Source organism: Scomber scombrus, chromosome 1, assembly GCF_963691925.1.
Source record: "Scomber scombrus chromosome 1, fScoSco1.1, whole genome shotgun sequence".
In the NCBI taxonomy this organism is placed as follows: domain Eukaryota; kingdom Metazoa; phylum Chordata; class Actinopteri; order Scombriformes; family Scombridae; genus Scomber; species Scomber scombrus.
This window is the reverse complement of record NC_084970.1, coordinates 3,918,567-3,931,346: the sequence shown is the minus strand read 5'-3', so window position 1 is coordinate 3,931,346 and position 12,780 is coordinate 3,918,567. Positions and strand designations below refer to the sequence as shown.

Genomic DNA, 12,780 nt, shown 5'->3' with positions numbered 1-12,780 from the left:
TGTGAAAAGTGTTTCCTTCAATCTCTGCAGCACCTGAAGGTAGCAGGACTGATATGTTGATAAATCTGCAGCCTCTAGGAGGAGCAGTTTCGTTAACACGCGGCTATTCACTGTGTATACCTTCGTTAAATCACCTGATGTCACCTGGCTGCTATAGAACGAGCACACACACCTCTACACACATCACACTGATCGGTTATAACTCCTATATTCTGCCTTTTTATGAAGAAGATGTGGGGTTAGGGGTCTGATATAATCATATAAATGGCAAATTGTAATTATAGTAACTAAATGAAATGAAAAAAAAATTACTCCATCTGTCTTTGGCTGTAGATTTGTCGTGATGTGTGTTCATGTGGTGACGCTCAGAACCATCCAGTCATTTCTGTTTGTTGAGCTGTTATGATTGGCTGAATATGTATTAATCACCAAACTCGCTGATCTATATTCACCTGCACTCAACCCTTCTACAAGTTTTACATGAACCACAATGGCAGGTGCACATGGAGACCTATCACCTCCTGCTTGTTGCTGTACTTGCACAGTTAAAACAGGGCCCCTATATTATACCTCTCCTCCAGGGGACACTTTTCATAGTGCAGGTCATTTGTGCAGATAGAATCCTAATGTAAAAAGCATTTTCTCTGTTCAGCTGCTTGTGTCTGATATGTGTGTGTGTGTGTGTGTGTGTGTGTGTGTGTGTGTGTGTGTGTGTGTGTGTGTGTGTGTGTGTGTGTGTGTGTGTGTGTGCTGCATACTGCCTGCTGCCTGTGAGTGAGGCAGAACACTTTGCACATTAATAAAAGACACAAGCCCATAACCAGCCTGTGGCATAAGCAGCCACCAGGGGGGTCTCCAATGAGCACAATGTAAAATTTTGAATTCTCTGAAGGTTCTTCTGCTCGATTTTTGAGTTAATGTAAGTGTGTGTATCTCATTTTTTCTCGTATTTAATTTGCCCTGTCCATAAAAAAAGAAACCCAATAGATTTGTTTTAATCAGATGTTCATATAAAAATCATAAGATGCTTACTTTGTTATACTACTATACTACTACTACTTCTTCTACTACTGCTATTAATAATAAGGCACTGTGTTTGCTTTAATTACTAAAATGGGGCTCATTTAGCCAGCCCACATGGGCTTCACATATGGGGCCCATACAATTTGCACTGTTCATGCCCATGCCTGCTTAGCCCACTTACATCTCTTATGGGGCTCATACAGTCAGCCCACGTTGGCTTCATGTGGGGCCCATGTTACTGAAACCATGGGCCCCACATGAAGCCAATTCCCAAACACCAAAATTTCATATTTATTTTTCCATAAAACTTCCCAATTATGGACTCATAATATGAGGCCTTGTTTTGCACAGATGATGAATGACCATTCAATGCACAGGCAGGTTCCAGTCTACATGAGTGCACTTACTTTAAGCAACATGTGTAAGAGAGCAGGTGTTAATGGTGTGGTTGAGGTTGAAGGGTTCTACTTCTCATCCTACAAAAGGTGTTCCAGCGTTACACACACACCAGTTATTACAGGGTGTCTGCTGTTGAGTGTGCAGCAGGTAGTGGAGGCCTGGGCGCTATCTCTCCCCACCAGCAAGAAGGAGCCGCTGACCCTGCACAGCTTCAAATCGAGACTACAGCTGGCCTGGAAGCAGAAGATGATACACTGCACCTCTGGGATTTATTCCTGAAGCCCATCGTTTATATCTCCTGTTTAGATCTACACTGTCATGCAGTATAACATCAATATTAAATACAATTATGCTTTTATTTTTCATATTCTTTGTTATGAGAGGAGCGGGAAAACCTAATTTTTGTTACTGGTGCAGAGCTAGTTATCACATTGTGATTCCCGTGGCAACCGCTGATTGATTTCTGTGATGAGGAGGAGAATGAAAAATGAATGCTAGTCAACCTGTGACTCACCCACCTATCTCCCACATGGGTCTGAATTGTGTGTGAGGAATATTGGAGGAAAAAAATCCTTGTTAACCTTTTTAGTGGATTTGGAATAATATTGAGAACATGTCCAGATCAGTTTAAAGAAAACCTGAGATGAGGGAAACTCTTGAGTTTTCAGTTCCAGAAAGAGAAATAACTTAAACTTGGGGTCATCTCCTGCAGTAACTGACTCTGTGAACCTCTGGCATGGATTAATACATAGCCTGGTCTAGGTTGGAGCCTAGGGGTCCATTTTTAATTATTCAAATGTACTTATTTATAGAGGGCCTGAGGGTCAAAACCAAATAACATTTCAGAAAACACAATGACATTTCACAAAATGGAAAAGGCTAGGACAACAATTCCTGTTTGTGATTGGACAAAACCAAACTTGAACCAAAATCTGCTCGACAGTGGCGGATCTACCCACCCTGGGCAAACCCCATTCAGTGCCCCCCCCCTATATATGGATAGATAGATAGATAGATGGATAGATAGATAGATAGATAGATAGATAGATAGATAGATAGATAGATAGATAGATAGATAGATAGATAGATAGATAGATAGATAGATAGATAGATAAATATACATAACAACCATAAATACCTAAATTACATACAATGATAAAAACTATAAATACCAAAAATGAAGTACGAAAAATAGAAACTATTCTAGTATATAAATATAAATGACATAAAGAATCAAATTATCACAAATTATAACATATTGCTAATAAAAAAAAACACAGAAAAGTACTAGTAAAAAGATTTTTTTTTTTAAATCATACATCACACAAATAGAACAACACACTTATAAATTGTGGTTTATTTTTAGTGTGACTAATTTTAATTTTTGCATCAGTAGGCATACAATATTTTCACAAGACTAGAACTGCTCTACAGACAGGGGGAGGGGGGGGGGGTGCAAAGTTAGGATGAATATAGGAACATGACTTCATTTTTTAATAAATTTATAAATATAAAGATATTTTATTTACAAAGTACACTTTACTTTTCTTGATGTCCAGTCCAAACACCCCCCCTCTATTTACATGAAATGGTTCAGTCCTGTCTCCTATTTTCACAGCTCAATGTCAGTAGATGTTATACAGTTAGTATTGAACTATAAGAGCCCTGAAGGATGAATTTGATAACTATGAAAGTGATGCAAAAAGCATGTCTCTAACTGTGTCCCAACACTACAAAGTTAAAACACAGAGGTGCAGAAAAAGGGAACCTGAACCTAACAGTGAGTGATCAGGCTTAGAGACCTCAGATATCACTCTGCAGAAATGTGGATTTTAGAACATTATTCCATTCATCTCCATACCAGAACGGGTAATCTCCAGAAGATATATGCAAGTGATCTGGAGGAAGATTTTGTGAATGAAATTGGAAAATTCTGAGTATTTCTTAAAGAAAAGGAGGACACCTCAGCAAGGTCACTGCTGCAACTTATAAGAGGAAGGAAACTACAGTCAGTGTTTCCAAATGTTGAATTAGCACTCTGACTATTTATGACTTTGTAACCAATGCCAGCGGGGACGTCTTTTTCAGAACTGGGACTAGTTAAAAATAGACTTAGAGATCCACAACGGGGTCAAAACAGACTGAATCACCTGTCTCTGATGTCCACTGCAAGTGATATTATATGTCAAATGGGTTTCAGCAGTCTATATATATATTCATGTCCTGTCATAAATATGTTTATGATTGCACTGCTTTGTGATCATTGCTGTTATTATGTGCTGCTGCTGTGTTTATTGTATTTTTAATGGCTTTGTTTTATTTGAGTATTGCACAGCAGTTGCATGTGTGTGTCTGTAAGGATTACCTCAGTATAACAGGGTGTTCTCTCTGTGCTGCTGCACATGTTCTACCTGTTAGTTTAAAGAGCTAAAAGCTGTTACCAGCTTGCAGATGCACTGTTAACACCTTCTATTTGTAGCGTTGCTTTTCATAATAAAAGCTGTCTAAATGTGTGTGTGTGTGTGTGTGTGTGTGTGTGTGTATACCAGTGCACCCTGAATGCATGTGTGGGCCTTCCTCTTCATAACCCACCTTTTATGTCAGGTTTTACTGCATCACATTTCCTCTTAGTTGTTTTATGATTTTATTCTCTTCTTATCTTTGTTTTCCTTTTAAGACCAAGCCTCACATTTTTTATTTTTATTTTATTATTTATTTATTGTATCCTACCTCTAGTGTTTCCTCATTGCAGATTCATGAGTTTCCTCATTTCCTGTTTTTATTGAGTCTTTCTTTTTGTCTTATTTGTTTTTTCGACTATGTAAAACACTTTGTGTTACACTACTAAGTATGAAAAGTGCTATACAAATAAAGTCTGATTTGACATGGCAAATTACTTTTTTTGTGGTTAAACATGATGAGCAAGGGGGCCCCCACTCAATTACTAGCCCAGGGGCCCATGACCACCTTAATTACTGGCCCCTGGTGAATCTAACACGCTCACTGTGATGCTTTCTTCATCTAACCCTGAGTTTCTCTCTGTCTCTTCCCTCCTGCAGAGCCTCAAGCAGCTGATGTTACAAATGTTTGTTGCCAATAAAAAAAACTCAGCATGAAGGTCTAGAACAGGGGTGTCAAACATACGGCCCGCGAGCCAGAACCGGACCACCAAGGGGTCAAAATCCAGTCCACTGGATATCTTTGCAAAGTATGAAAATTGCATGAAAAGTATGAAAAGAAATTCCAAATTTTCCACCCTGACCAGAATACAACTCTTTGAAAAAACAACGAATACATATTGTGATCATATTTAAACCATTCATATATTGAACAGTGTAAAAATATTGTCAATCAGAAGCTTTCTGTGCAAAATAATCTGAAAAAAACTGCGACATGACATTGTTGAAATTGCAAAAATGTTTCTTTTCTCAGGCTGTTCATCTTATTATAGTAAAGTTATAATACCTATATTATATATATTTATATAATATTATTTATATATATATATTTTGTATGTTATGCAATGGTTTTACTGGTCTGGCTCACTTGGGATCAAATTGGGATGTATGTGGCCTTTGAACTAAAATGAATTTGACACCCTTCAGCTAGAAGATCAATTATCTCTATCACTCATGATGTGATTGGTCACACTCCAATCATAACTTTCATATCATATTGATGCTCATATGTTAATGTGTCTAAATAATAGGGATTGTGGTGCACCTGTAGATTGTATATTAACCCTCCTGTTGTCCTCTAGTCAAGGAAGGAAGGGAGGAAGGAAGGAAAGAAAGGAGGGAGGGAGGAAGGAAGGAACGGAGGAAGGAAGGAAGGACGGAAGGAAGGAAGGAAGGAAGGAAGGGAGGAAGGGAGGGAGGAAGGAAGGAAAGGAGGAAGGAACGGAGGAAGGAAGGAAGGAAGGAAGAAAGGAAAGGAAGGAAAGAGGGAAGAAGGAAGGAAGGAACAGAGGAAGGAAGGGAGGGAGGGAGAAAGAAGGAAAGAAAGGAAGGAAGGAAGGGAGGAAGGAGGTAGGGAGGGAGAAAGGAAAAGAGGACAGAGGAAAGAAGGAAGGGAGGAAGGACAGAAGGAAGGAAGAAAGGGGGATGGAGGAAAAGAAAAAGGAAGGGAGGAAAGAGAGAGGAAGGAAAGAAAAAAAAGAAGCAGGGAGGGAGGAAGGACAGACGGAAGGAAGGAAGGGAGGAAAGAAGGAACAGTCAAAACAGACGGGGTCAATTTGACCCGGGAGGACGACACAAAGGTTAAATGTTATATGTTAGTCTCTTCAAAAGTCTAAAAGATGCGCTAAACATAGTCTTAACCTGTTTTAACAGCACAGCAGTGAATGTTTGGCCCTGATCCAAATTATACGTCTAAACATTTATTCTCTTTGAACCTCGTCTGCATTTCAACTGCAAATTCATGACTTACATTATTGGGTCAGACTGAGAGCTTACAGTCATGTCTCTAGGACATGTCTTCTCTGTTTGAAATATTTTATTCAAGCTACATTTTTCATCTTCAGTTGCTGTCCCCCCACCCCCCATCCCCCACCCCATGTTTTCCCCATGTCAAATTAAAGCTGAATATGTGTAAAATCAAACATTGAGGAAATTAAACTATTAAATGATGAATTATTGGATTACACTGAATAAAACTTTAATGATACATTTTGAGTCTGCGCACCCTTGCATTAATATCATAACATCCACTGGATTAAAATAGAGGTCATGCTTTTTATTTACCTGTTGCCATGGTGAATCATACTTTCAGAGCTTTTAACAGTCATGCTGATGACTCTAATCAGCTGTTCTGGATTCATCTACTCAGATTTGATTAAACCTGCTTTCTGGAATAGACTCCACTAGTTTTACAATTTTTAGCCAATTAAACCACAATGATCATATACGTTATATTATAAATGGCCATTTCCCATAGTATGCAATGTTATATAAATATAGCTGTTTACCATTCCTTTATAAGTGATATATATCCATATATCATAACAGTATATAAATAAGAGAAAAGGCATGTCCTGTTTAATAACAATTTAATTCCTGTTGTGAAATATTGAATTGTTTACTTTATTTTGACCTACATCTACACAACAAATGAATAGTGAGCCACCACTTGCAGTGAGATAGGCTTTAACATTTCACCACCTGTCAGGTTCCACTAGTCTCAATAAACACATCTGAATGGAATAATCTAGACGGCCTGCTGGTTGAAAACTGTACAAGAAAGATTCTGGTCTAACTGCATCCTCCATCTCATACTTACTTTACACACTCCCTCACACAACTACAACCTTCCACTGATTTTTCAAAGTCTGTCAACAGGTAGTCAGATCAGCTGCGAGTAGGTCAAAGGTCAAATAACACTGATTCCAGGCAGCGAGGTAAAATAGAATTCTTTATTAACTAGACCTGAACATGACATTTGTTCTGGTAGTTAGATAGACTTATAACTTAATAAGAGAAGCAGGTGGTTTTATTTTGAAGGTTCAGATCCTATTCAGGAAGTGAGGAAAGAGGAAAGGGTGACGAGATCTATGCTGCGACTTTACAATGCTTCACCGATTCACCACATTCAAGGTTAAAGAAAAACAGAGCAGACTTTTGAATATGACATTACATATCGCTGCGGTTTTAATAAGAAGAAGACTACAAACTGGTAGATTTATCATCATGTGGACACTAATGGACTGGTTGCATTTTCCTCTAAGAAGTTGATGATCAGTTTCCTCAGCTGGCAGATCACATTAGCAGCAAAACCAATAAAACTTAAAACAAAGCATCCCTATTACACCTGAACCTCCAGATTACATAATAACTGTAAGGCATCACTGTACTGAGATCACATTCATACTTCAGGTGATCTCAGTACAGCGGAGCTTTTAGACGAAGTGAGAGCTGTCGTACAATGAGAGCTCAGTCTGTTGGTCGTTGCTTATCCGACCACCACGGTGTCTTCGTCTAGGAACTCGTAGTAGGGCACCTCCAGGTTGAGGGGGGCGGGGCCTTTCCTGATGCGGCCTGACGCGTCGTAGTGGGAGCCGTGGCAGGGGCAGTAGTAACCGCCGAACTCTCCGGCGTTGGCGATGGGCACGCAACCCAGATGCGTGCACACCCCTAGGACGATGACCCAGGCGGGGTCTTTCACCCGGTCCTTGTCGTGCTCGGGGTCACGCAGCTCGGACAGGTTGACGGCGGTCTCGGTGGCGATCTCCTTCTCGGTGCGGTGGCGGACGAACAGCGGCTTGCCTCTCCACTTGAAGGTCATGTTGTTGCCCTCGGGGATTTCGCTCAGCTTGATCTGGATCTTGGACATGGCCAGGACATCGGCCGAGGCGCTCATGGAGGAGACGAACTGAGACACCACTGTTTTGGCAGAGTAGACGCCCATGACGGTGGCGGCGCCGGTGACCAGGTACGAGAAGGTTCTTCTGGATTCGCTGCTGTCTTGGGAGGACTTTTGGGGGTCTTGCACCTCGGGGCGCCTGTAGTCGGAGTAGTCTGGGATCCTGATGTCTGTGTGGGCGAATCGGACTCCTGCGCAGCCTGAACACACAAAAACAAAACAGGTCATCAGTTAGACTGCATTCATAAACTGAAGTGATGGGTCATAGCACGGCTGTAAAAAAAAAAGAGCCCATGTTTCTAACACACTGTGAACATTCATTTTGACAAAAACTTGTTCCACAACCAATTAGTACAGACTGATTCTAACTTCCTGTCTTCCTTGATCCAAGTGATGTCAATGACTAGTGGAAGCTGGGTTTAGTTTAGAGAAAGAAAACTGTAAGATGATGGACACAAAAGGTGCAATGCAGGGTTTATTTGACTCATTTCAGAGCTGTAATGGTACAGTGGTAAATAGCTGTAAATGAAGGCAGTGTAGCTGGTTTATGTAGAAATAAAGGATTAGAAATGAATTCCAAAATAGAGTAGCTATCGAATAGTACTCAATATTAAATGAGCAAGATGATATTTTTTTAAGAAGTCTGCTTCAAGATTGAACTTCTTTGTATAGATGCACCGATTGAAAATGTTCAATTTTCAACTCATCAGTCATTAACAATGACTGGTCCCAATCACTCATATCTGTGACTCTACACACAAATATACACGTATGTACCACACACTGCATGTCACACTCAGTACACACTCACACACAAAATGACATGAACTTTTCAGTTCATTATGAAACTGTGGTGGGAAAAATGAATTAATGGAAAACACAGATATTCACTATATATTGATTTATGATTATACACCAAAAACAAACAAACCAACAAAAAAAGAAAAGAAAATTACAAAATATGATATGGGGGAAAAAGGCGGGAAAGTAGTTTGTGGTACCCACCAGGGTTTGTCTGCACCACTGATAAATATTAGAATATTAGATTTATATAGCAGTATCTACAGGTAAGACTGAATAAAAAAAAGTGAGAATTGATACTTATTTCTTTTACATTATTCACTGCAGTGGATGTTTTCTTCCATTCTTCTCTTAATGACCATATCATGCATTTGTTCAGAATGTGCCTTTATCTTTATGAAGTAGTTTAAACTACAAAATGGACTGTTGTGTTGTTGGATTATCCAGCTCCAGGTTTATAGCATTAATTAAACATAAAATGACTCATCACAGCTTATTCACAGAGATGATCTCTATTCCTCTGAACACTACTGGCTGCACTAATGTTAGTACTTAACTAGAAGGTTCAACATCTGCCACGACGCAACATCTTCATCAATGTGCTGCAGCGGATTCTAATAGATTCAAGCAGTCAACATCGACGCAACGCTTTTGATTTCTTCAACATACATAAACTGGAAATGAGCAATAATATTCTGTAATATTCTCACATAAAGCTGGAAATAATCAGAAAGTTTGAGGATTCAGAAACATTTAAAAAAACATTCTATATTTATGGCACTGATTAACTTTACTCCTTTGTAGGAAGGCTCAGATTTCCTTGTGTTGTATTTCTTATTTATTTTCCCCTTTTGGTTTGTCACTGTTTCTGAGGGAGCTGAAGATAACAAGGTCTATTTACTTTCTTTATTTTTTAACACTGCTTTTAGCACTGGGATGGTTTGTAAACATTCAAAATGCTTTATAGAAACTGGATCAGTTGTAACCATTAAGGACTATGAGGCAGACCAAACATGATCACACCATCAGAAGATCAATACTTTAAACTTAGTTCACTCAAAGATAGAAAATAAACTTCATCACAGAAACTGAATGGACTAATTAAAGAATTCAAGACTCTAGTCTATAAAAGTAGTGTCAAGGTAAGGCTGTGCTGTGACAAAAGTAGTAGTCCTCTGTTCTCAAAGCTCTGCAAGACCTACTTGAAGACCAAAGCAGACCAAAGTGTTCTGACCACCACGGACTTTCCTCCACAGTCACCTGAAATCAACATTTAGGAGGGGGGGGGGGGGGGGGGGGGGGGGTCCACTTGAGGTCTGACAGAAGCGAGCATTCAGTGACATCACAAGAAGCTCTTTGGACTACACATCACATCATGCTGGGATAACATGAGTCAGCAGGTTTTTACAGGGACCTGTGGAGTCCAGAAGTTTGTTAACATTCATCAAAGATTCAACATTTCACTCAAACTGTTGAGCTGCCGGTTGACGTCTGTGTGGTGGTTTCAGAACTGTTACACCCCAAACTCTCCTATAACTCTTCACTCCCACTATCACTATCTGGGTGTGTGTGGGCCATGTATGTAGGCTGAAAGTATAGGGGTCCTGGCACCTTACAAATAGTATGGTATTTCAACCAATATTATTATGCTAACTGCAACTGTGGCATACAACGGTCTTCAAATGACAATAATATCGTTTATCGTGTTTATATCTGAGAGAATATATCGTCCAATGAAAGTAGTTATCATGACAGACATACCCGCAACTGATTAAATCAAGAAATTAACAACAGATTAATTGATAAAGTAGAATAATCATTCATTTCAGCCACAGTAACTGCCTTGAACACAGCGTTTGTAAAATATTACACAGTAGAGATTTGTAAGAGAATAGAAATAAGAACGATAAGTCAGGAATACAATAAATTAATGAAAGTAGTAATAAAAAGATGTATGATACATGTGCACTGGTATGCATCAGTACTGTATTAACAGAACAAACAAACAGAAAACTGACTTAACTTTTTCACACCACCGTGCCGGAGCTGTCCCAGAAAACTATTTTTACTGTCTCAAAGTGAATTTAAACCGTCCCCAAAATCAAGATGTTGTTTCTTTACTTTGTAGAACAAATCAGTTTGCCTGGTGACCCCGAACCACCGAATCCACCCCTGTTGATGTTGATGTATGAGTGTTACAGGAATTGTTCATATTTCCATGGTGAACTGTGCCTTTGCAGTACAGTTTCATATTTATGTAGCCTGCTATAGTCCTGTTCCTGATAACATGCAGTCTGGAGAGATTATATCATGCTGAGTGCAGCAATCTCTCTTGTATAATTGTAGAAATAATTGTTATTATTATTAGTGTCAGCTCTTCGGTTCTACTGCATACACATTTTAGAGAATATAATTAATATTTCCCTCACTAATGATGTATTATTTCCACACCCGTGACCCAGCCGCTATTAATCACAATCTAATGTTTATATGACCAGACCTGCTCCATTCACGCATCACTACTGTCCAATACAAACCATGTTTATTATTATTCTGAAAACATCTTAGTATGTGCTTTAATTAATATACTCACACAGAGTCAAGGGCAGTGCTGTGTTCTGTTTAACCAGCACAACACATTATAGATAAATGGAGTTTCCAGCCAGTTACAGTAATACAGTAATGGCATAAGACATGCTCCTTTGTAGTTGGAGATGGGATCCGTTTGTCATTTCTAACCAATATCTAAAATCAGTGAGTGCTTTCTGTCCTGGAGGTGTCCCCGAAAAGACCTCTGTTTGTCCCTGACACATTTTCTACTGTTCCTTGGACGACCTGACGCCATTAGTCTCGAGCCCTGGGTGTGACAGTTAAAAAGTGCAACAAACAATAATAGTATGTATGTTATACAGTTATAACAAATAATCAACTAATCGGGTAAACAATCAACAGGATAATCATTATTTACTAGAAACATCTTTATTGGCCAAATATTACATATATACAATTATATTATTCTGACTCCAGTTTAGTGTCTTTACACAACAGCACAACAACCTTCAGAAATATACACAATGAATAAATATACACATATTCTATGAAGGGTAGACTTGATACAAATAGGGCAAATAAGTAAAGAGTGAATGGAGTGCTGAGATAAATATTAAATGCTAAAAATACGTAACTTTATAAACAAATTAGCCATGTGTATATCTTACTCTTAACTGTTCATTATACACCTGTATACCAATGCTTCAAACGTTGCTATGCCTGACTGCTGTGATGATTACTCAACAAGGACACTGGATGTAGCCGGGCACCGGTAGCTAGCTAGCGAGCTAAGGTCGGGAGGGCTGTCTCCGAGCACTGTGGCTTATTACGTTACCACTACTGTTTCGAAACATAATGTTACTCTAAGTTCCAGACACACACTGATTAAGAGTAACGTTATCCTGACTTAATGTTGACCTCCAGTGTAAGTTAGGCCGATCTAAGCTACCTCGGATACCTCGGACAGGATATTGGGTAACACTGTGTAACACGGAAGGCGGCTGCTAAAGACAGCTACGTAAGCAAACTCAACATTCCCACTGGGTGCAATTTTTCTGAGACAAACACCACCATGTCAACCCCATGATAACAAGCAATATAGTTGCTATTTCAAAGCACAGGTTCACACAAAACAAAGTTAACTTAAGTCACTGACAGACTTACCATTGATGCAAACGGTCACAGCAGGCCCCGTCTTTGGGCTTTGACCGCTTAGCGATTCCCGGCACAGGAATGGTTTTTTCGGGTCCACTAGAATCGTCTCCCCCTTTACAACCACTCCAGGTATCAGGGATTTCAGAGGGCCAGGAACAACAAAAGCTGTAGCCTGCATGTAGGGGGAGAAAGCCCCAGAACGGGCAGCCAGGGACATCATCTTTGCGGCTAACTGCTGCTAACGACCTTGTGTGCCTTAACTGAGCATGTAACGCGTTGACGTAAGAAGTGCGGTATTACGTAGGACGTAACTTTACGTTACAGCGTGCAAACCACCGGCACTGACTTACGTAAACAGCACGGTGGCGACTGACCGTGTTGACACCCATGTCGTTATTTTTTGTACTTTACACTGTATCATTGTATGTACACTAACGATTTATGGACTATTTTTGTGCCACATAAACAAAACCCTCTGCATGTACTGTTGTTTTA

The 12,780-nt window shown here is 39.6% G+C and overlaps 1 protein-coding gene across 1 annotated transcript; it reads right to left on the bottom strand.

The window, feature by feature from the left end:
* Positions 1–6,818: 6,818 nt before the first annotated feature.
* LOC133980651 (cytochrome b-c1 complex subunit Rieske, mitochondrial) lies at positions 6,819–12,553 on the bottom strand. The gene is made up of 2 exons (XM_062419421.1): positions 12,295–12,553; positions 6,819–7,979 (listed from the first exon to the last, which is right to left on the bottom strand). The coding sequence occupies exons 1-2, from the start codon at positions 12,503–12,505 to the stop codon at positions 7,369–7,371; spliced, it is 822 nt and encodes a 273-aa protein (XP_062275405.1). The 5' UTR covers positions 12,506–12,553; the 3' UTR covers positions 6,819–7,368.
* Positions 12,554–12,780: the final 227 nt, after the last annotated feature.

Excerpts from the sequence above, each read along its gene's own strand:
- LOC133980651 (XM_062419421.1), bottom strand. The coding sequence starts at position 12,505 with ATGATGTCCCTGGCTGCCCGTTCTGGGGCTTTCTCCCCCTACATGCAG. Across the intron at positions 7,980-12,294 it reads TGTGACCGTTTGCATCAATG|GCTGCGCAGGAGTCCGATTC; the intron begins GTAAGTCTGTCA and ends TTGTGTGTTCAG.